The following is a 24261-nucleotide window of genomic DNA, read 5'->3' as shown; positions in this document are numbered from 1 at the left end:
ACACGCGCGGTAGTATTACATATCAGAACGCAGCAGCTGCATACCCCACCTGCTCACTTGAAAAATAAAACATTTTCCTTTCCTACTAGCTTATTTTTTATTTTATTTTTAGAAGAGCGTAAAAATATTGTTATTCCTTTTGTTTGGAACTTGGAATTAAGTTATATTTACTCCCAAACTAAATTTACAGCCCAGCATTCTCAGTTTCTGGGATAATCAAGAGAAACTGCAGTGTTCTGCATAGAGCATAGCAAGATTGTAAATTTCTTTAATTCCCCCCTTAATGAGCTGAGAAGACACTCTTAAACCAAAAACTACCAGCCTGATATAAAAAATAACTGTAACAGTCATTTATATTAAAGATATGGTACAGCTTTGTTTTCAATGTAACTGTTCAAATTACTTTCAAAGCATCCAATACTTACTCAGGAGGATAAACCACAACTTCCTCTCTGAGACCTTAACGTTACTGGCTGGCAAAGCTGCCACCCCACAGGGCTTTGCTTTCGCCTGTTACCTTGTCTTGTCTGTCCAAAGCACACCCCTCTTGAATCAGAGTTGCTATAACATCGGTGTTCCCTACGACAGCAGCCCGGTGCAATGCTGTCTGATCCCCCTGCGAAAAGAAGCAGATTTGCCATCAGTACCACTCCCACCTCATTTTGACTCAATGCAAACGCATACGACACACGCAGGGGCCTGCACCTTCAACACACGTACCGCTCAGATCCAAACTGCGTTTGAAAACAGTCCCCGTAAACAACTATCATTAAAGTTTCTAAGATTTATGAAGTTATTGAAAGTATCAGAGAGCTACAAACCAACTGTTTACAGAAGTTTGCAAGTCATCACAACCCCATACACAGCGCTGAAGCGTTCTAAAAATACGGCAGTATTAGGGGGCAGTGAATGTAACACGATTTGGCACTCCATGTCCAACAATCAGCAGTATCTGTAGGGAACTAAAGGGAATCACAGGCTGTCGTAATTCATCATAATGATCCTCCAGTCCTTAGACTAACTGGATGAGGCTCTCCCGTTTTGGCTCCGATTGCTCCATCAGCCCTACTTAGGATAAGGAGCATGAGATGAGATCGGTCTCTTCAGCACCTCTGATGAATTTACCAATTAGGACTAGAGTGGAGGCAATCTTATGATGAGGAGCACAACTGCAAGACCATCAACTTATTTCATCCAAGCGACTGTGCGATCCTGAGGTCCAAACAACTTACGTTGCTCATTGACCTGCCATGTAGCAGCACCAAGCAAATTTCTTACATCAGTTTATTTCCTTCATGGCCAACTTTTCAAATGATGCTGATGCGGTCATCTTGTCTGACTGCCCACCCATCTCCCCTCTAACAACTGTTGGACACATTTGCTTAGCTAGAGAGCCCAAGATTAATTTTCTACAAGCCTTCCACAAACTGAAAGCTAGAGAGACACAAACTACTGGCCCTGCCCATCCAGGGTTATCTATACACTTTTATGTGCATGTTGGTGAGACCCGGATAAAAGAGGGGGAATAGGAGGATTTATGCAGCAGCACGTAAGGGATGTGAGACGCTGACCGACGGGAATACGAGTTGCAGTCGCTTCACTGCTGCCACAACAACCTGTCTTGGCTTTCCTTTGAAGTTGCTTTGAACCTGCAATGCTGAAGCACAGCCTGAGTCCAGGCACAAAGACAGTTCAAAGCTGCGCGCAGCCTTTTTTGGGGATGAATAAACAGACTGAGAATCCAATCTACTTCTGCTTATCTAGATAATGGTCATCAAAAGCACGTGCAGGGCAGACATCTGCGCTGTACCCTCAGGGAAAAAAGCTTGCAGGAAAGCTAGTCCTAAACAGATCGGAAATTTTTCTACTACAAATATTTATCAGAGAATACGAGATTATATTAAATACTAAAACTAGAGGAAATTCTGTATTTTCTGTCCTGCAGTCTACAAGTCTTTAGATAACTGGATCATTTGAATAGTTTGTTCTCAAAGGCAATTAGCAACTCACTTAAAGTTGCTCTTGGTGGGGTTCTTTTGTGCCAACGACACCAAAATTGTTACTAATTGATTAATAGTTATTATAAAAACAAGAGCACAATAAGCACTGTCAACCACAACCTTTCAGTAACCCCTGTAATGCCTACCACCACTAAATAATTAAGTTGACTTATAATCATGAAGTTGATTTAAAAAAATTGTGTTGAAGGCTTTTTTTTAAAAAAAAAATTGCTTTCTATGTTTTGTCTCCAGAGATTACATACTCTTACTTTTGTTCTTGTCCTTATCAAGACTGGAAATGTATTTTAAGAGATTTTGAACAAAGACAGTAGTGGTTCCAGAAACTGGGACTTTTAGAAAAACAGTCTTGGAAAGCTGACAGCACTGCAATGTCTCTAAATTTCTGTATTTCTTGCAAAGTTAAAGATAACCAAAATATTACAGCAAATGTCCAAACTATACCATCCCACAAGTGCAAGTGTCAGACAGATTCCACTAACTATTACTATAAAGAAATCTGCTTGCCAAGAAGCTGGGCAAAACTTTAACACCCTCTTTGGGTAACGCACGGTACTGATGACGGGCAAGCTACTGCTGCTGCAGCAGTGGGTTGTGTGGACAGTGCAAAGGTCATTCTGACTCCCATGAAGTGGAAGATAATCTGCCAACCTATCCCTGCCAACTGGTACTGCCGCACCAGCAAAACTACAGAAGATTTTATTATAATAAAGACTAAAAAAAGATGACATCTGCCACTGCGACAGATGAAGCTTGATCAATGGTTGCTGCTTTTTAACAGCCCAGAAAATTGATCGTGCAGAAGACCAAACTGGGGGCAGGAATGGATTCTATTTGATTTAGTTTATACTTAAAAATCTTTTTGCTGGGCCAGTTTAAATCAAGGTTATTCTTGTCATAAGCCCAATCCCACCACAGTAATTGCGGTGAGGTCAAAGGCCATTCAACGTTTTGGGGTCTGACGGTATGACAGCTACTTCTAATGGCATTTCAGTTAAATTAAAACCAAACACATATTTGGAAAGCAGGAAGCACACCTCACTGCTGCAGGAGCAGGTCTCCTCGGGAGCACAGCCCATGTGCTGGGGGGCCATTCACTGTGGCTGCAGGGCGGCACTGGGACAGCTTCAGCCTTGCCTGGGCTCTGTCCCATACTGTATTCTGGTCCCTAAAACAGAAGCCTGGGTAGATGAAGGGACACAGGTCCCGCAGGTGGCAGGCTCAGGTGCCTCCTGCCCAAGGTGTGGGCTTTGGTGCTGACATCTTCCCTACACAAGTACAGGGAGAGCCAAGGATCTAAGAGTAAGGTCCAACCAGCACCTTGACCGGGTGAATAAATACCTCATCCATGTATCAGGGAGCGTCAAAGGATCTCTCAAACCCTGCCTCACCTGGACTGAGGCACCTCCCAGTGAAGAGATGGCAGGTATCAATGTCCTGGTGAAGGTCCCTACCACCCCTAGGGCCCCCTCAGCCAGCAGGGCAGGACCGGGTTGACTGTCCCCTCGGACCTCAGCACACACGTTAACCTTCAACTGCTTAGAGGTGCTGTGGAAGCTGAACCACCTGACTGTGACGGCCTCTGCATGTCAGTCACTGAGCAACCCAGCCACAGGTGGTGCAGCCCACCTACAGACCACACTGCCTGCACCCCTGCGCTTCCAGCCTGTCCTGCCCCCCCATCAGCAGGGGAGCAAACCCCTCTCTTGCCTCTTATGGAGTCAGAGAACACAGATGAGTTATTATTTTTTCACAATGTGAATTTTCAGACAGTGTAATCACTGACTCATGTATCTTTATTAATTGCTAAAATAAGTGTCTCTGAAAGCGCTCATCGGAGTTCTGCCTTTAGCAAGGCATTAGGGGGCTGTTCCAGAGGGCTCAGAGAGCAATTACACTGGTAAATGCACATTAACTGCCCAGACTGTTATGTTGGGCACAATTTATGATCTTATTTGTAAGTGATTTGTGCCTTAGGAACACACTGCAGTTCAGCAGCAATGAAGAGAGATAACTCCGGTGCCGTGCCATGCAAACGTGACCTTGACAGCAACAACAGTCTGCCTGAGTGCAGATGTGGGCCTGAAGCCAAAAAGACACCTAGGTGCTTAAGTGAGGCTTGGTAGAATTAAGGCACTTAAGTCTATACCGATGCATCTCAAATCCCCATGCTCAGCTGCTGCTTAGCCACGAAAGGCAACTCAACACTCGGGCGCTCCCACCCCAACGCCCCAGGCACCTCGGCTTGCACGCTGCTACAGGGCACCACAGACACGGTGGCACCGCGGGGGCTGTCGTGTAGCACACCCCCTCCCGACACAGGCGTCTCCCCTCCTCCCTCTTGCCCTGTGAGCACCCTCATCACATGCTTGCAGGAAGAAGCTCCACACAAGTTGCAGGTGCGCAACTTTGAAATGAGACCGGTGAAGGAGGTGGCCACTGGCTTTTCTTCAGCAGCCGAAAGGTTATGGAACTCACCTGGCCTGTCTTGCCGTGAGAGCACAGCCGTGTTGAAAGTTTTAAGAAAAATCTTGGTATTCACTGGGCTAGAGAGCGGGAGATGATGGGAGACTGGGATGGGAGACTGCATCACGCCGCGCAGAGGACGCAGGACTGCACACCCTGGGAGCTCTGCCTGTAACAAGGCTACTGCACAGCAACGCCCAGCACCAGCAGGTAAGCTTCCGAAGGGTGAAACCACGTTTTTTACAGAGAGCTTAAACACCTGCTTTCAGGAGAAGGTTTCGGGCTGGGAGTCCTGAAGAAAGGCAGACAACTAAATCTTGACTTTCTCCACGGATTTGGGCATTACCTTTTCCTTTAGCGCTTCTGTGTTGGCTAGGCTGGTGGCACCGGGTGTTTGCAATTACCTCCCGGAGTCTCCTCCTTTGCTGACAAACTTAAAGCATGGATGCAACCACTGGGACCAGGCCCCTGGGAACTGGATAGGCATCTATTTTACATCTTTCACCCCAAGGGAAAGGAAACACACAAGGAACTTACAAAAGGGTTTCAGGTAGGTGTTAGTACTCCTGCCTGCTGTCCTGGGTTATTGGGGTCTCTGTTACAGACTCCACTGCCCAAATTTAACGAGATTTGGTTGACATTAGTTTGTAATACATGTTGCTTTTTCCTTTCTCTGATTAAAAAAGAAAATACTAGAACCACCATATCTTGTTTTCCTGCACGCTCCTATTCTCCAGAGCGTCCATCAGTTGTACAGTCTCCTTTAAAGCCCCTCTCCAGTGTCACACTTTGCCTCCTCACTGGCTCTCCATGTTTGCAGAAATCACCAAACTGTCTTGCTACAGGAGAATTGCACCAAAATAACTAGCAAAAACCTCATGCCTTCAATCCTGACACAAAGTATCAAAAAACACTTGCAAAGTCTTACACTATGAAATCAAACCATTAAATCCACGGTATAAAGTTCAAAATGTTTAAAGTTAAAATATCTCCAAGTGCTAAATACTCGCAGGGGCATACAAGGCATAGGTGGATATCCTGGAGCAGCTGTAACAAAGGCAACCAAACGTGCCCCAGTGTTTCTCAATGGCTCTGTGCTGCTCTCCTCCTCCTCTGCTAAAAAAAGGGCAATCACCACGATACACAGTAAGAACAACTTCACTCTGAAAGATAAATGACGATGCACGACCAGCAGAAGTGATCAAGGCATGACAAAATAATCACAAACGAAACAAATGACAGTTTAAATGAGACTGAAATGGGGGTACAGGAATAAGTCACTTTTCATATTTACATTCAGCTACAAATGATTGTGAACTCTGGGTTCAATTCCATTTGAAATTAATTTTCTGCTTCTTAAACAGGAGTTTCCAGAAAGGGAGTTTTGGGGCCTCAGGCCTTTGTTTTAAATCAGCTTGTTTTCCCAGTTAGATTCCCAGAAAGTGCACAGGGGGCAGGAAAGGTGACGCAGAGCGCCCAGCACGCAGCCGGCCATGCAGTCATGCACCGCAGAAGAGCTCGGTCATGCCAGAGCACCACGCCAATGTTTCGCAGCATGCAGCCAGGGGAGATGTCAAGCTCAAGGCAGGGTTGATGAACAAGATTTCTAACCTCCTTCTCTCTTTCTGATCTTCTAGGTTCCTTCCTAGCCCTTCTCTTCTGGTTTCTCTTATCTTTTTCGTCCTTGATTTCCTTCACCGGGACAACTTTCTCCTTGACTATTTCTGAGGTGTGTGCTGTATGGATACTCATGGACCATTCAGAGATGGCACTGGCATCCCAGTAAGAGTTTTCAGGATTGGCAGGGAGAAGGAAAGAGTTAGCTCCCGGGGTGGCGTACTCTACAGAGCTGGACTCCACTGGTTGAAATTCATAATAATCCCACTCCAGGCCACTGGAGGTCATTCTTCAACTAATCCTTACGGCTCTTACTGTGTTTTAAAGAATGTATCTGCAGAACATGAAGCGAGTGGTTTAATCTCTCTACGACATCTAGCAACTTTAAAGTTTCTGCTTATCGTGTGGCAGATGAAAAGTTAGTCTTGCATTCGTTGATTAGCTAAAGAGAGTCAGCTCCAAAATAAAGTATGTTTACGTTTCTCCTGTTATTTAGAAAAATAAAATATAGGTCATCTTTTCAGAACCTGGAGGGTTTTTTGTCTTATTACAACAATGCCACAGACAAATCAACTAAGTAATTTACTGTTCGATTAAATATGATAGTCCCCAATCTCATGAACAATTTAATCTCTGAACCTAAATTTGTATTCCTGAAAAACAGCACTGAAATGTACAGATGTTAATCAACGCTTGAAACTAAGACGCCTTCCCTGCCAAATAAGCACACAGTAAAAAGGTAACCGAAGGCATAATCAATAGATTGCAACTAAAAGAGAATACGAACATATTCTGTGCGGCATAAATAAGGTGTAAAAATGAATTATACAAGGAGAAACCATAAATAGAGAACCTTTTTTGAAGACCTATGTAAAAGGAAAGCAGAAATATTTTAGTTAATACCTTTCATAAGCAAAAATCTTCACCTGGAGTTTTAGCCTTCCTCCTCCTCTGAGACAAATCCAAACACACCCTCTGAGACTCTGCATCTCCTGAGGCTCTCCTCAACCCCAGCCAAATTACTAGTACTAAATACAGAGCTAAAAATCAAAATACATTCTAAAGAAACAGTATCTGTGAATCAAGCATGCATCTACTCTGTTCAGATTAGTCACCACATTTAGAAGCAGTATCCCATTGTCATGAACAAAGCCCCTCAGAAGCTTGCAAGGCAAGTGAAGTAGGTCTTCTACAAGCTGAATATTTCTACAGTGCAAGACTCATTGCTAAAGTGAAATGATGCCAAACACTGATTTACTGTTTTTCCACTATGGCTACCACGTTTACATATAAACAGCCTAGATTTTATTCCTAGAGAATTAAAAAAAACCCCAGACTTATTCAAAACCCAGTTTTCACACAAACCCAATTTGACCAGATCAGTAGAAGCTCTAGCATTCTTAAAGCAGTAACTTGGTTTTCTCAGGAAAACTGACTGTACTTGTAAAGTACCTGCAATTTTGTCTTAAATACCTGATGAATCATTTTTGCTGGGAGAAGTCAAACAACATACTCAGGATACATCTGAATAAACTGATACTCCCATTATGCTTGCAAATCTGCTCCATTTCACAGATGGGCACAGGGAAAGAATAAAGAGCACAGGAAGCAAAGTTTCTTTCTAGAAAAACAAGTTTAGTCGAAAGCTGGCTGCACTGGTACCCCAGTTCTAAACTTGTCAGACAGACTGCTCACATCTCACAGGGTAACAGCTACTCATGAAGAGAAGGAAACCAGTTTTCCAATTTCTACAGGTATTTAAGACTCTCTAGATGCAAACGAACACCTAAGGGGATTTTCAAAAGGCACCTAGACATTCCCAGTGTCCTTTTAACAGTCATACAGGTGCCTCTACTAACCGCCTTTGGACTTCTAGGTCCTTTGAAGAATCTTCACCATATTTATTGCAGGGGGAATAAAAGCAACCCTTCCTCAAATTTGTTCCAGCTTGCTATCAGAAGTTAGCAACACATCTGAAAAAGTCATGGTTATTCAACTGCTGCTGCACATTTAAGTTTACATCTTTGTTCGTCAGAGTGAGGTAACTAAAACCACGTTACCAGTCACTCCAATGTGCCTTAAAGCCTGGTCTTTAGAACTACTTACGGAAAACCAAGAAATTCCAGCAACTCGCATATTTTACCAAATGAAAACAAACTACCATTTGCTAAATTCAAACCTGGTTTCAGTGTGCGTATGCTTCACCACAAGACAGCCTCACAGATGCAACCGGCCCCACATGGAGTGTGGCTGCCAGCAGGGCGATTTCCCTGCAACGCTGCACAGTGCTCTGGGCAGCTGCTCAATGCTCTACACGCTGTGGCATGTGCCTACACAAAAAGCATCTCCCACTTCAGGCAAACATCACAACAGATTGTGTCCCCCACCTGACATCCTCCAGTGGTTTTCCACAGAATACAATGAACTCTTATTTCATTTCTGCACCAAGTGGCATACAGTAACTCTTACTCATACCCGCCTGATGCAACCAGCTCTTATAAAGCTCTGCAGCTTGAGCAAGAGGACCAAACTATTCATTGAAACAACATATTTTACATTGTCTCCCATATAGTTTTGCATCTCCAAATTATAGCTTACATCTCTGAATTAGAAAATAGAGAGACGGGTTTTGTTTTCATCTAATCCTACTTCAAATAAGTGAAAGCCTACTGTTATTTGCAAATTACCTTTTCTCCTCCACCCCAAGCAAGAAGGTTGTATCTACTTACATCATCCTGAATATCCAGGTCACAACCTGCCTTCAACAAAACCTGGACAACGTGGAGATGACCCTTGTGGGCAGCAAGATGCAGGGGGGTCCGGCCATGCTATGAATGAGAAGAAAATAATAATAACTTAAGATGAATTTTTATGCATGGTAGTTGACCAGAATTTTATCTGATTTTCTTCTTTCTTCTGTTCATACCTTGCCCTCTGAAACCTGCAATAGCAGCAACTGACACATATTAGTGTGCCAAACGCTTTACCTTAGTTTTTTGTATGCTGAAAACTCCTCCTCCCCCTTCTGCAACATTTCAGTTTATCTCGATGACACTCTACAAAAGGGACATTATATTCTTCCTTACAAGCTTGGATCTGGCTTTGTGTCCAAAAAGAATTCACGCCCCTTTTGTTTCTGTCTCTCTGGAGCGCAGAATTGTCAACTGATTTCAACTTCGCTCCGTATGACAAAGTTGCAGGAGCAGGCTAATACATATATTGTAATGGGTACCATCTTTGCAATAGAAATAAAAATTACTGGACTGTTGCGTATGATGTATGCTCCCCTTAAAAGAAATGGAAGGCTTGTAGTCACTCCAAGTGACTTCACGTGTACAACAACCAACCTCATTTTTTGCCAAAGATCTGTCAGGTTTTTTAGATAATGCTGATTTTTAAACAAACATTACCAAGTTCTAACCCACATGAAAGAAATAGCATAAATATTCAGAGGAAATTCGATCCGTGGTGTAATCAAGGACAGTTCCCTAATAACAGAAGGACAGAAAAGGCATATTAGTGAGATGGATACATGATGTATGGTTTTAGGAGGGGAAAAAAACCAAAAAAATTGAAATCTTACAGTAAAATTAGGTTGTTTTTTTTTTAAAAAAGGCACCTCCCCAACAAATGGGTTCCAAAAATCTAAGTGAAATTACAAGAGGAATACTATAGTTACTTGTAACTGAGTCCCATTTGATCATCCTTTGACAGAATTTAAAATTAAACATCTCAGGAAAAGCAGAATAAACTGCTGCTTCTAAAAGAAGCATAAGAATCCACGTGAAAAGAGGCTCAAAGAGGGAAGAGATTGTAAGAGGCAGTCTGGACAACAGAGAAGAGCTGCAACAAGCGAATCCCTAAACATTTAACCACACAACCTGAAAAAGCAAGCTCATAAGAGAAAATCAAAAATTTACTCTTGCACTAGGAAATTTATAGATACATACATAAACATATAAAAATACATACACATATTTATAAAATCTCAAAGCATCAACATGAAAAGTGAGTGAAGCACCTTAAGAACTGCTAAACAGGAAGACTCTTAAAACTGTTCATTGCAAATTTTATTTCATCACAACTAAGAAAAAAGGATTCCAGCCATTGCTAAAATCACAGAGTAGCTTCACAAAGAATCCAGTTTTCTCCACTAGGCATTTTATGTGATAAAGGAGAGTTACATCACTCCTCTATCTATTATATATCTATTTCTTCATTACCGCTGCCATTGTGTATTTTTCCACCCAATGATTTACCCTGCAAAGAAGATAAACAGACTTAATATGTCACCCAGAGAAGGAGCCAACACCTCAAGAGCTGTCTGAATACTAGTGGCCTGAGGTAAGCAGAAGGCAACCATCAGCTCTCTGAGGTTTTAAGCAACTTCTCTGTTGGGAAAGCAACTTCCAAGTAAATAAAAAACCAAGCTCAAGACAGGATTGTGTTCACATAACAAATGCCATATCCGCATAGCTGGTAAAGCCACAGGAATTCAGCCTCTTCAGAGCAAGAAGGAAAACCAGTGTTGAAATCCACAGAATGGCTGGGGACAAAATGTCTCACTACTGACTAGTTGTGCCACGCTCCTAAAGAGTTAAACGTTGATTAATTGTCCTACACTATTGATCTGAAGGGCCAGACCTAAGGGAAAAGTCCTCACTCATTCTTGACACGCAGATCTTGCAAAAACCAAATGTTGTCTCCTGCTAGCGGCAGCAGCTCATACCCACGTGGGAAACCTCCGTTCCTGCCCTGCAGAAGGTGTGGGAAGGGCTTGCTTTTGGCCGTCACCACTGCCCCCGGGTGCCATCCAGCCTGCTGCCTGGGCGCTTCTCGCTCAACCCGGCCACAGGTCCCCAAACACCTGCCCCTACGGTGAGAGGCACCGAGATGCACTGAGCACTCTTCCTTCTCCATCAGCCTGGAGGAGAGCGGGGGCTATGTCGCTGCTCCAGGTAACTCAATAGCAGGAGACATTAAATGTTCCCAAGTAACGTGGGGAGAAAAAAAAAAAAAAAAAGGAAAAAAGAAGGGACGGGGGGGGGGGGGGGTGGGGGGAATGGGGAAAGAGGGCAAAAAGAAAAAAAAAGAGAGAGGAAAGCAAGGGGGTGGGTGGGAAGAGAAAAAGAAGGGGAAAAGATGAAAAACAAAGAAGGGGAAAAGAAAAAGGAAGCCAGATAGCCAGATGGACAAATCATTCCCGCCTATGAACAATATGTTTGGACTATGAATATGTGCTCCAGCACATTTAGGCTTATGGGTTCTGACTTTTTCTATTACTTAATGGAAATAAGTAAATGACCTAATCTGGGCATTTCACTTCTCCACAGGTTACTAATATATTATGAAGACAATTTATTGCAATCTGTGCATAGAGCAGAAAAAATCCCAAACAAACCCAACTGAAGCCAGCTCATGTACTTTAAAAGGAAAACAATGTCAACTATGAATATATCCCAGCAGGGAAACTTTCTGGTAAGATAACTACCTCTAACCACTGAAAAAAAGCAGATGTGCAGCCACAGGTACTGTGTTAAAAGTAAATTAAGAAAGTAGAGTATGAGGCTATTTCAATGTGAGGGATATGTTTTCCACACCCAACAACCTCCCAGGCGACTGCCACACAGAGCGTGCCAGGTGGCAGAGTACAAGCCCAAGAAAAGGCTGCAAAACCGCAGAAGATCCAGATCACGTGGCCTTCACCCGCCTTGCCTTTCGGTGCCTTACCTTAAAATAAAGCTGCCCTGGGGCACAGGCTTTCCTGGAGGAGGCTGCCCTCGCCCCAGGGAGCACAAAGTTCTCCCTTCAGTGGGACCAGCCTCCAGCTCTCCATAGCTGGACAGCCTCCCAAGCGCATGGCCAGCCACAGGAGACGGATGCTGGAGAAAACAAGGGCACTTGCTGGTGGAGACCACCATGGGGCCAGGGAGAGCTTCCAGCAAGGGTTGCCTGGCTGTTCCTGTCACTCAGCCAACAGAGATGCATGTTAACTGTGCATTTCCCCTATCATCATCTCCAAACATTCAAAAACTTCAGCCAGAACCCCAAAACTCAGGTTTAAAAAGAAAAACTAAAAATTGAGTTATTGAAACAGAAGACTAGAGGATTATTTTTATTCCAGAGCGCTTGTGTGTTTTGAGATTCTCTACCCAAAAGCATAGGTTGAGGTATCCCACCTATCAGAGACCCCTAGAAACAGACCTTCAGAGACCAGAGCTACTGTATACACGCAGTCCTTGAGCTCCTCCCCTACAAAGGGACACTATAAATGAAAACCGTGACCCTACCGAGGATGGGAGAACGAGGAGGAGGATCAGCTCCAGCACATTACACTGATTAAAGGCTCCAGCTCTCGGAAGAGCACTGATCACCTCAAGATTAATCATAAGCATGCAAGAACTGGCAATGCCAGGTTTTCTTTTTCTTCCCAGTAACATCAAAATGAGAGCAAAGGTGAGCGGTACAGCTAGACAGTGTTCCAGTGCAGGCAACACAAACCCTGGAAAAACACTCCCACCCACCTCCCCACACAAACATACGTAGACACTGGCCTGCACACACCAGTCCAGAACAGACCAGGAGGGAGACGCAGGGCAATCTGTCTGCCCCTTACACTGTGATGACAAACTTCGCGCACAACCGGCTTTGGAGAGAAATGTTCAAAGGGTCCACGCCACAGCTGCCAGCCCCAGCAGCAACAGTCAGAGCTGCTCTTGCCTTCACATCTGTAAGTCAAACCAACAGCCCACAAAGTTTTTCTCTCACAGCAACGCATCCTACCTAAAATATCTAGGGGGAGAAGAGATGAAGGCAGATGACAGACAAATTTACCTCTGTGCGTCTTCTCCATAAAGATATTTCACACTCACCACTGCAGCACCAAAGAGGGGGCTTATCTGAATGCACGCACAGGTCCGAGCAGGAAAGGAAATATATACGAAGAGCCTCCTAGATGCTCACTGCAAGGAGACAACATTAAAGCCAGGCACTGCTTAACATGCAGATTACCAACTTAAAAGCTTGTGAGCATTTCCAAATATGACCTGTAATGGTTTGGGGGTCATTACAGAAATACAATTGAGAGACTGCTACAACTTGGGATTAATGAACCAATAAAGCAGTCATTCATATAAAAAATATGCAATTTGGACTTCTATTCAAATGTAAATAATTGCTTCAGCAGGCAACAAATCATACAAATGCTCTCATGTCACAGGCTTATTGACAAAATAAATGGGACCTATTACACTAAAACTGCAACTTCCAACAACTGTGACCCGCTGCTGTAGCTATGGGGCATATCAGGTTGCAGCCAAGCACAGTAAACAGCCACATGAATTTCAGCAGTAAAATGCAAGGTTACCGTGTTTGTTTGTATTTAATCTGTATTCTAACTGCCAGACATTGACAGGTAGCTGTCGATACATACCATTTAAAAGCAGAATTTTTTTAGAGCAGCTGCCAATGTATGCACCCTGCAACCAAACCCATACAGGGGAGCCTTAGCACCACGAGCCACGTGATTTTTCCTTGTGTTTAATGTATTTGTAGATACTTTTATGAAAGTAGATTCAGTTCTCCATCTCACCCTGCTCTTGTGCTGCACAAGGACTGTTATTTATTCATCCATCCTGCACTTAGACAAAAACACGTCTATCCACGTTTTATTTGAAAGCTTGAAAACAAAAACTAAGTCTTGTCACAGAGTTATTTTTTTTGTTTCTGAACTTAAAAAGTAAGAAAACAAAGAGAATTTTTTTTAAAGAACTCCACATGCTCTGAAGTTGAAATCTTGATGAGAAGAGAAGTACCCCAGCATTACAAAAGTGTTGCCATATGGCAGGTTCACAACATGACTAGTTCAAAAAATAAGTCAAACAAACAAAAATTACCAAATCAAACAAGAAGCACTACCTTTTGCATTTCTAAGGTTTTTTCCATCCCTTTTCCACAGAATTCAATTTTATAGCTATGATCTTAATGCTATGCTCCATAAGAAAAGCTATATTCTGCTTCCCTTGAAAAAATAATCATAAACCCCACAGCACTACACAAATTACATTAAAACTGCCCGTACTACCTTTATGACTTCCTCTGGCAATCTCTTCCACGTTTAACAAAGAAGTGGCACACTCCTCTGGGTGTGCTTGCTAATGCGCAGCTTTTTCTGGCACTGCTAGTTCTCGCTGTTGAACGCTACGCCCCATATTGCAACACCCCAGTGAAACCCAGTGCCCAGTAACGCTTTTGTTTTTCTGAGCTGTAGTGCAGAGGTTCAGACCTGGAAATTTCATCTCCAGGCACAGAGCTTCCATTCACCTCGAAGTACCTTGCTTCAGCCAGACATCCTTGGGATACACCAGAGGCTGATGCCTGGGAGGTGAAATGCCGCTTCTCTTCATCCTCCAGGCACCATTCTGGGGACAGGATTGAGAGAAGAGCCAACCTGATCCAAGATGTCACTACCACCACTCCTCCTGTGCCACCCCTAGTGGTCCACAGCCCTCTCCCTAATCTATCTCGACTCATAAAATAAAAATAAAAGTAAGCCAGGAAAAGGAAAACAACATCCTGGGAGGACAGCAAGGCAAAGCAGCTCAGCAGAAGTCCCAGTGCTTTCATGACAAAAACGCAGCTGTCAGTAACTACAGGAAGCAAGCTCTACTACAAAAAGGACTGAAAGAAGGGACCAGCTTTCTTGGTTGGAAGAAAAGATTTATCCTAGGCTTAGTTCTTAATTTTCCAGCTTCTACAGCATATTCACCAAAATACTTTATAAAGGCACCTGGTTATTGGATCAGCCAATTTGTATGATCAGTTGTATAGGGTATTTTTTGCCCTTTTCATAAAGAAAACAGCCATAAACTTCACACCCGTGAAGGAAGTCAGACAAAAAGGCATGAAACCTGAAATTATCATTTTGTCCTACCAGGCAGAGCAGCAACAGAGCACCCTGGTTGAGAAGGTGCCCTTTGAGAAGAGCGGAGCCATGAAGCCTCTGCTGAGCACCATACCATCTCTCGGCCACAACCCCTCACGGCTGGTGGCAGAGATCCCAGCACCAGGACAAGTGCTCGATGCATGTTCAACGCGGTGCCACCAGCACTCTCCTGCTCTGGGCTCCCTGATGTCAGATCGTCAACAGCGGTGTGATCTAGTGACCACCAGCTCTTCTTCACATATTTAAAAAGACCCAAATCTGGAACGAGCCCCAGTGTCCTCGCTGGAGTCAGGGAAGGTGCACACTTCCATACTGACCTCACCAGCACAGCTGCCTTGCTAGTAACACTGTCAAAACAAAACAAGTGCGTGCCTGAGGAAATGTGTAAGTGAGCACGTGGACACACGGATTCTCCATTGAGTTTTGTTTCTTTTGTATTCTTCTTCTAAAATCATCTACTTAGAGGTGACAGAAATGAAGTACTATTTTGCAGCTGAACAGTCGTTTACTGAAGCAGCAATTAATGACATCATATGACCTTCCATATATATGATAAAAACAGAACTGGATCAGTTTGCCAGCTATCCAGCATTTAATAGTACTTGGTTTGTTACAGAAAATATCCTTTATGTTTCTTAAGCTATGATCAATTAATTCTGTTTGAATAAAGAACTCTCTAGCATTTAGCTCTAGATCTCTGTGTAGTGTTTTCCACAAGAACTGCTCTGCACTTACAGATGCATATCAGAAATATATTTTAAAGCCTAAAGTGATGTGGAAACTTTCTCTCTCTCCAAAGAGCTTTGTCTCTGCATGTCTTCTTCCAATAAAACTCATAATGATAGAATTCAGCAGGAATTTTGGCTGACAAGTAAAAAACACCCCTTTTTAAAAAAAATTTTCAAGCAAATCCCTAGAATTTAAAATTAATTTGACAAAACAAACTGAAAATTATGAATAAAAGCAGAAGATATACAGGTAGAAGAGAACTAAGGCATGCATGTGCATACATTTCTTTCTATGCCTAATTTTGCAACAGGTTTTATCTTGGGGAGGGAAGAAGGCTCTGAGTTTCAATTTATCTGAAAGCTTGATCAATAGTTCTCTGCTACAAGCCTGCCATCTAATTTCCATCCTAAAATTAACGCCTAACCTGAAAGAAGTTCTTATTTTGTACCTGTTCTGCTTCTTGAAAGACTGCACAAAAACCTGGCTCTATGATAGCTAAAAAATCCCTTCAAATTTCCAGTTTAAATATACTTGAGGCTAGTTTACACATGCTTGCTCCTGTGACAACCTTGTCCTTGACTTTAAATGTCTCTTTCTCCTTCCAGCCTTTGTGTGTCACCAGATTAGCAAACCCAGCTCTTCCAGGGTATGATTATACAGCTTTTCACAGGCAAATATGCACATGCTCTCCCTATGCAGCTAGATGGCTGGGTGAGAGCCAGACGCAAACTGGATAGGACATTCCTGAGCCTGAACTGATGGGCTTTGATGAGGGCAGCAGCTTGGTCTCATGCCTCGTGGTTCACATTGAGTTCACCTCTATCTGGCTCACAGCATGGGAGGTGTAAGTGTTTGTCTCCAAAATACCACATGCACATAAACTCGGTTGCTCCTCTGAGAACCTCTCCACTCCTCCGAGCACTTCTCCACAGTCTTGCTGACCTGACTTCATTTCTTCTGAGCAGGGCTTGTCACCAGGCTACCCAAGTACCTCGTCTGTGCCGTCTGATGACGTGCTGGGATGACAAGAGGGACAGCTTTTGTCATCCCCCCTCCCTGGGCTCCATGGGGATGACCCACAACCTCGAGGAAAGAATAGTTACAATCCTGTAGTACCCGGTTAGCCACAGGGACGGTCTCAGACATCACCAGGGAGCTCAACTTTCCAACAGAAACACCAACACTTTGTATCTATCAAAGAGAGGCCACTTAGTCTCAGCAAACAAAACTTACGAACACCAGGTGTCCTTGGATCACTCCAGCTTTCAAAATAAATACTATCTACAACTCAAACACTGCAAAGGAATTGAAAACAACTGTCACTGACAGATAAAAAGAGGAAAAGGTAAATTACTTATCAAATACACTCACATTTGCTTTCTATCTGTAAATAATAGCTCCTCTACATACAAAATGTTCAAAGCAATATGGAAATACAAATAAAACTAGATACAATGGGGGACAATAGTTCCTAAAACCAGGACGTCCCAAATTTCATGTTACAGCTATAAAGATCTAACTTACCTAAATTATTTTTAAGGGTTTTTGCTGAACTTTCTCTGCAACAGCCAATTCTATCTCATCTTTTATATCCTAGTATTATTTATAACATGTTGAGAGTTAGGAATATGTGAGTATCGGTTTGAACTCTCTTAATATCTAAGCAGAAATCCTTGGATGCTGACCTTATATCGAAGGTACAGGGAACACCGTTTGCAACCCCCAAGTATGGAACTGACCGGGAACTACACAGCACGAATCAATGAAGATGTCAGGTATAAGCAAGGCCGTTGTACCGAGAGACTTCAGTGGCAAGGAACACTTTCTGTGTACCTTTACCCTGCCGCAACAGGTGGCTTTTCCCCATCCTCTCACCAAGAAAGATGGGCACTCTGAACAACTTTCCCTCGACAGTGATGAATCGCTCCATTCATCAGTTCACACGGTGTTCAAAAGTCAATGCATGCTTTGAAAAATGTTGCTGCCCCTCCATCGACACACTACGTTTCTAAGGACTCTGTGTTCACCACAGCCGCATCCACTGGGAAGTGTATAAATACAAAACATGCCCTATATTCTAAATTCACATGAGTTATTAAGTATAAAATTTAAGGAAATCTAAACACTAACCTCAGTCACATTCAGACTGCTAAAGCTACGAGGGCATTTTCACAGACAATGGTCTAGGAGTTATGTTAGTTCCCAGGGATTTTGCAAAGCGTTTTTCTCTTGTTACCTTGGTAACCGCTACCTTGGCACCCTTGTTGATAAGCTGCACCACATTCTCCACTTGGCCTTTGTAGGCGGCTACGAGCAGGCGTTCTGAAAGCACGGCGACCACATCCTGCTGGCTCATGAATTAGGAGATAAAGGTTTTCAGGTTTCTTCAGTCCAAAAACAAAAGCTTGGGATTGGTTCAAGCAGCATGCAGGCAGGCAAGGAAGGACCGCAGCTCCCTGGACAGCGCCGTTATTGCTATGCCATCCTCTGGACCTGTGGATCAGAAAACAAGGCTGCCGTCAGCAGGGTTTCAGAGATGGAAGCACTGCAGCAGCTCCTCCCAGAGTGTTGTCTTCACACTGCTTTGGGAGGGGGCTGCAAAAAACCCTCAGAGCCTCCTGAAGACGTTGCACTTCTGTTGCAATGCAGAGGCATGTAGACAGTAGCACATCTTCAACGTGCCCTCAGTCCCCCTAGTTTGGGACAAATATCCTTAACTTTCTGAGAGCTTAACTCTCTTTTGGCCTAACCTGTATTTGTGTGGTCCCCTTTCATTCTCTGCTTCCCTCTAGGTTTCACAGACTTTAATTGGCCAAGGACAGGTTAACTAGCTCCACTGCTCAGCCTGTGTTGGCCAAGGGAACAAGAATAGGTTATAGTTACTGGCTCCTGATATAAATATACAATCCTCTGCCCTGGAAGGACTGAGTGCAGTCAGCAATTAAAGGCAGCTGACTGCTCCCTTATGAGTATAAAATGCTTCACAGCCTCCCCTGAACCATCCCAAGGACACCTTTGGGAGGGATCACAATGTGCAACTGGGAAACGCTCACCTTTGCTGTCAGCGATAAATGATGTTCCCCCCACAGTGCTGACATCACACCCCACTGACCCCAGAAACAAATCAGATTTAGCACTTGTCGTGCAAACTTGTGAGCGTGTTCTTCCCAGGCTCGACTGACCTGTTCAATGAGCCATCAGAGCTGAAAAGAGATTTCTGACACAATTCCAGAAAGTGTATCCACAGATCACTTCCAGCTGTAGGATGCAGAACCTGCCCAGTTTGGGAGGATTTCAGCTTTACCTGTGCTTTTCATATTGGTATTTAATTGTTTCAGTACAGGAAAAACACCTTTAAGATTGCCAGTGTGTATATAGATGATTTACCTTTCTCTCAAAGTATCACTAGATAATCTTGGAGATTGATAGTGGAATACAATGTCTTTGATCATCACATTATCCTTTTGAATGCATCTCTGCCTCCCTAAATTTATTTGTTTGTTTCAGTTTAGCTGATAGTACAAACCCCTCCTCATCATAATCCCACTACTCAGAGTACTGACGTTTTTGCTAACAGCTTCAGCAGGGAGATCATTACCAGAACAGCAGAAAGATTTCATTTCAATCCTCACATCAGGAAGACACTCACAGCAGCAAGGAGAGAATGTATAGGTGCCTGTAGCGCATGAATTCCCCGTCTCCTAAATGCTGGGGGTGAGACCTTTTAATGAACATCACTCCAGTGTTACAAAATCATATCCACCAGTACACCTCTGCAACAAAAAGATGCTGCAGTCCTGTTTAATTGAATGGTTAATAGGGTACTGAGATCCTCAGTGTCACCAAAGCAGTACAGAAAGTCCCTGGACCCTGCAGGATCACCGATATACACTAAACATTTTTGATCATGTATATTAAAACCATGTTAATTTGTATTAGTAGGTGATACTAGCAGAATTTGCACTCCTATGGTAATTTGTATTAATAAATTCTAAAACGCTTTATGAGCATTAGTTCTTATAACACCCTTTGAGGTGAATAATATGCTCAAGAACATTACTTGCATTTTAGAAAAAAAAACCTTGAAGGCACAGGAAAGTTACTGGTTCCTCCAAGGTTAATAGAAAAGTTACGTCAAAGCCAGGAAATAACGCCAGATAACTGACTCTTGATCTCTAGGTATAAGCATTAGGTAACTATTTCCAGGTAAAAGATTCAGGTTAGTTTTTCCTCACCTTTCTCTTGCCTTCTGAATGCAAACATGTTTGGAGCGACATGGAAATAGCTGTGCATTTATTCAGAGAAACTTTCTGGGCCCAAAACGCAGCACAAGGGACAACAGAGAAGCGGTGCTGTAGCCTGTGCTGCTGGACCAATCTCACCCACACCCTCGATGTGATGGACACAGTTTGGACACCCTAGTAACATGAAAAAGATGGAAGACAGAAGAAAAACCCCTTGTGTCCCTCACCAGCACTGCACACATCATACTCTGCTCTTCTGGCAGGGATGTGCACGGTAGAGTACAAACCACAAAAAAACCCGAAGAAATACAGATTACCCACACTTAGTAATTTTATCTGTAAAAAGCAACACAAGTTTCAATCTCACCTCCCTAAGTATCTGTGTTCCAGCGACTCGTGCTACTGAAGCAAGCTGAACTCCCTGAGCCCAGCCTCCCTGCTCCCAACACACCCTTGACATTCCCATCACATCTCAAAGCAGCACCTCAGCCCAGGGGTGCTTCCCACTCCTTCCCTCCCACACACAGGGCAGGGCGAGCCGGACAGCTGGGATCTTTCTCCATGAGCTCTTCAGGCACTGGGGTGGTTTGTTTCTCTGCCAGCCCATGCCTGTGCAGCGGTGGTTTCCAGATGAACTGTACTACCACTCGTGTGTCCCCATCCTTACGCTTAAGCTGGCTGCCTGTACTTTGGATGGAGTCATGTACGATACACTGACACCTCTGTGCCTCTTAAAAACATCTGTGGTCAGACCTTGCTTGGTTTTCTTACCCCTTAAATTGAAAAAAGCAGTAACATCATTGTTACTGAGAGATTCCCATAGTCACTGCAAAAATCTCAGTGGAAACATTTTCCTGACACCCTGACATTTCTGAGCAAATTCACAGAAACTGTAGATGTTTGTTACATCTTAGCCACACCACTAGAAACACACCAACACCTCAACTGACTCGCAACAGCGCAACGTTTAGTGCTGCCAGGGAAAAGTCTGGTTAACAGGTACCTACCTATGCAAGGCAAATGCTGGAAATTGTACTCCCTGGCTCGATTTTTCTCCCTCTCTCTCACTGCCTTCTCATTACTGCAGTACATTCCCCCTGGAGATCACGAGCCTCCTCAGCCTGCCACACCGGAGTGACAGACTGCGATGGCATCACTGTTACCGCGTAGTTTGCCTTCTTGCCTCTTCCACCACTTGGATCGTGCATAAAAGCATAGCACGGAGTTGATTCAGCTATCAGTCTTTTACGGATGTCTCCCACGTTGCCCAAGTCTGCAGCAGCTGTTGGTGCCCCTTCCCGGAGGCAGTCACACCCGAAGCCTGGCTCCTGCTCTGGGCTGTTTCACAGACAGGCGCTCGCACAACAGGTCACGTTCCCCGTGCCAGCTGCTTTACACCTCCTCAGCTGGGATTATTTGCAACTCAGAAAAGCGTGTCCGATTGGGATAGGATGCCCACACAACTGTAAACCCAACTTTGTTTTTTTCCTGAGCTGGTAGGAAAAGGCGATGGGTGACCGGCGGGAGCAGGAAGGGGAACAACCTTCTCATTCCCCTCCCACCAAAGGACCCTTCCCCAGCGCAGGGGCTCGGGGGCAGTGGCATCGCTCCCCACCAGCTCTAAGTCTCTACACACCTCAGGCACACAGACCACCTTTCCTGGAACATGTCTGCACCCGCAGCAGGAGGAGGAAGGTACCAGATGCCCAAGGACTACAATTAAAAGCTCGACCGCCCCTTTTACACCCAGATGGTGCAAAATGATCCCGACAACATGATTACAGGCGCTGCATCGCATCCCTGCTGCCAGCACCTGCTGCCCAGAATTAAATCCCTCATTATCATCCCCCAAATCTGGGACTTCTCCCGAAGCACAGAGCACGGGAACATTCACACCTTCTGCCTTTAAAACAAAAACAAAGGATTTTGCTTTAACGTATTTTTAAATAAGAAATACCCATCTCTGTGTTTCTTTGTTTAAGATCAGATTACTTACCTGGGGCAGGCTGGGAAAGCAACACCTACTTCCCGAGCCTGTCCAGGGAAGCTGGCCAGGTGTGATGCCCAAAGGTTCAGTTGCTCTGCCACGGGGCAATTCCTCCTGAAGATAACCTGTTCACCCCCGAGGATAACCTGCTCACCCCACCAGCAGAGCGTGGAGAAGGACAGCTTGACCACGGATCAGTATTCCCGACTGGCAGCAGCGAGGCACCGTCCCCAGGCGCCGAGGTCCAGCCGCATCCCCCCAGCCGATGCCTGCGGCTCCGTGAGTCACGCTGCCCTATGGATGCTCCAGGAGATGTTTGGCTGGGATGGCACAGCACGGTGCGGGTGGGCAGCCGGCTTCTCAGGGTCGTAACGCTCGCAGCTCCTGCCTCGCTGCCGTGCAACTGGCAGAGCAGGCGAAAAACACTCGATGCACCTTCCCCCTCCCCAGCTCCCTCCCCTCCAAACTGCTGGCAGGCTGCTTCAGCGGCCGTATTGCCTACACGTCAGTAATAAAGTACAGGAATGATGATTTTTGCAAGCCAAAGGAAAGTCCAGGACATATCAAACATCACAGACACTGAAAGGCTAGGCGATTGCCTCTCCTAATTTCACAGAAAGGATTAAAAAAGCCCAGCTGCTTCTGTGAGGGAAGACAAAAAAGCTGAAAACTATGAAAGATTTAAGAGCCATGAGCTAACGAACACTATAAAGTCCCCTGCACTAAGTGGAAAAGATGCAATGCCAGAGGACAGGTCACTCTCAGTACAATCACAAAGTTAAATTAGTAACCTCATAAAAGAATGCTTACATACCTAACAAAGTTTTGGTGTGTACCAAGGTACTTGGGGGTGGGGGTGGGGGTGGGGGGGTGGGGGTGGCAGTATGAAAAGAAAGAGAAACCCTGCAAGGGACCCCAAACTCTCTTTCCTAGTTTACCACCAGAAATTATGCTGAACAGTCCAGGAAAAACTTTCAGCACCTGGTAACTTCATTTTATGCAACATAAAGAATGAAATAAAATTATTCTAAATTATTTTAGAATAGCCCCAGTGTTAAGATATGGACTCAGACCATTTTCTTATAGGAGGGTACAGAATAGCTACTATGTCATAATAATAAAAGTATTTCTAAGAAAACTTCCTATGTCTAAATACTGCCCATCTCTTCTTTGCTCAGCTCTCAGAGCAAAATGGGGTTGTTTTGCTTATTAGTACGTAACAGCATACTAAAATCTATAAAATTCTCTTTTCTTGTCCAGCCTCTTTGCAAAGGAGTTTGTCATATCTAAAATGTGGCATAAACACAGAGATTGTACTCACTTTAGAATAGCAGCACTTTTCAACAGAGTCAATTATTGCACTATGAAGTGAGTTTTCTGGAACTCATTTTATCATTTACTGAAGGATGTAGATATATCTACCATTTCTCTAAACTGACTTTAAGAGAGTTTTTCCAAGACCTGCAGCACTGCTTTCCTTTAAGTGATTTTTTTTCTTCAATTCCGTCATGGATCCAGTATAAACTACTCAGGAAAAATGTATGTATTTTGCTAAAGGGAGGGAGGACTCTGCCTCTCCCCCCTTCCTGCCCCAAAAGAGAGTAAAAAAACAGTCAAAGGCATCATTATTAAAACCACAACTGCAGCAGCTGCATCTGGAAAAACAGCAAAACCCCACCAAGTCAAGAACAATATGCTTTTGATTCATACTGTTCTTTACAAGAACATCAATACTACTTTTTGAGTTAGATTTTATACCAATCAACATCTTAAACTGGACACCTACATAAAAGTCTGGTAGCTTATGTGTGGGTCTCTGGTTTTTTTACTATTGTTTCCATTGCATATCTTATCACACCAAGTAAAATTATTCAGTTTTCATATGGGCAGTTGTGCAATTCATCACCCTAAGTATCAGCACAGTCTGGAACATCTTAAAACTTTTTTTTTTGCGCTCCCTTTTTCCCCCTTCCCTTGTTGTTATTAATTACTTCAACAATGACTATTTAGCAGCCTCCCAGGGAGCATCTGCATGACAGCTGCTCATCATGCTTCCCACCGCAACCAGATCAGACTGATTGATGTCACTGCTCCACTGCAGCTGGTGGCTGCCAGCAGCCAGACCAACAGCCAACCCCACACGGCAACAAACATGGGGAGACAGCGACCACAGCTTCCCCAACTGCTTTGTCAAGTACGTCTTCGTTGCCCAGCCTCCACCGTCAGCTTCACTGAATGTAAATATTCAGCTGCCTG

At 44.0% G+C, this 24261-nt stretch overlaps 1 protein-coding gene across 4 annotated transcripts in view; it reads right to left on the bottom strand.

Moving 5' to 3' along the window:
- The window catches only part of ANKRD6 (ankyrin repeat domain 6), a 102278-nt gene that overhangs the window by 19823 nt on the left and 58194 nt on the right, over positions 1–24261 (bottom strand). For 3 of the 4 annotated variants that reach the window (XM_037392996.1, XM_037392999.1, XM_037392997.1), the window contains 3 exons: positions 18011–18267; positions 8831–8929; positions 518–616 (listed from right to left, as the gene is read on the bottom strand). In XM_037392996.1, the coding sequence (XP_037248893.1) occupies positions 518–616; positions 8831–8929; positions 18011–18130 (318 nt within the window). In that variant the 5' untranslated portion in view covers positions 18131–18267. Of the gene's footprint in view, positions 1–517; positions 617–8830; positions 8930–18010; positions 18268–22014; positions 22377–24261 lie in introns of those variants that run through there. The other variant, XM_037392998.1, reaches the window with a different exon arrangement.

This window comes from Falco rusticolus, chromosome 6, assembly GCF_015220075.1.
Source record: "Falco rusticolus isolate bFalRus1 chromosome 6, bFalRus1.pri, whole genome shotgun sequence".
NCBI classification, from domain to species: Eukaryota; Metazoa; Chordata; class Aves; order Falconiformes; family Falconidae; genus Falco; species Falco rusticolus.
This window is presented reverse-complemented; position numbering and strand designations above follow the sequence as displayed.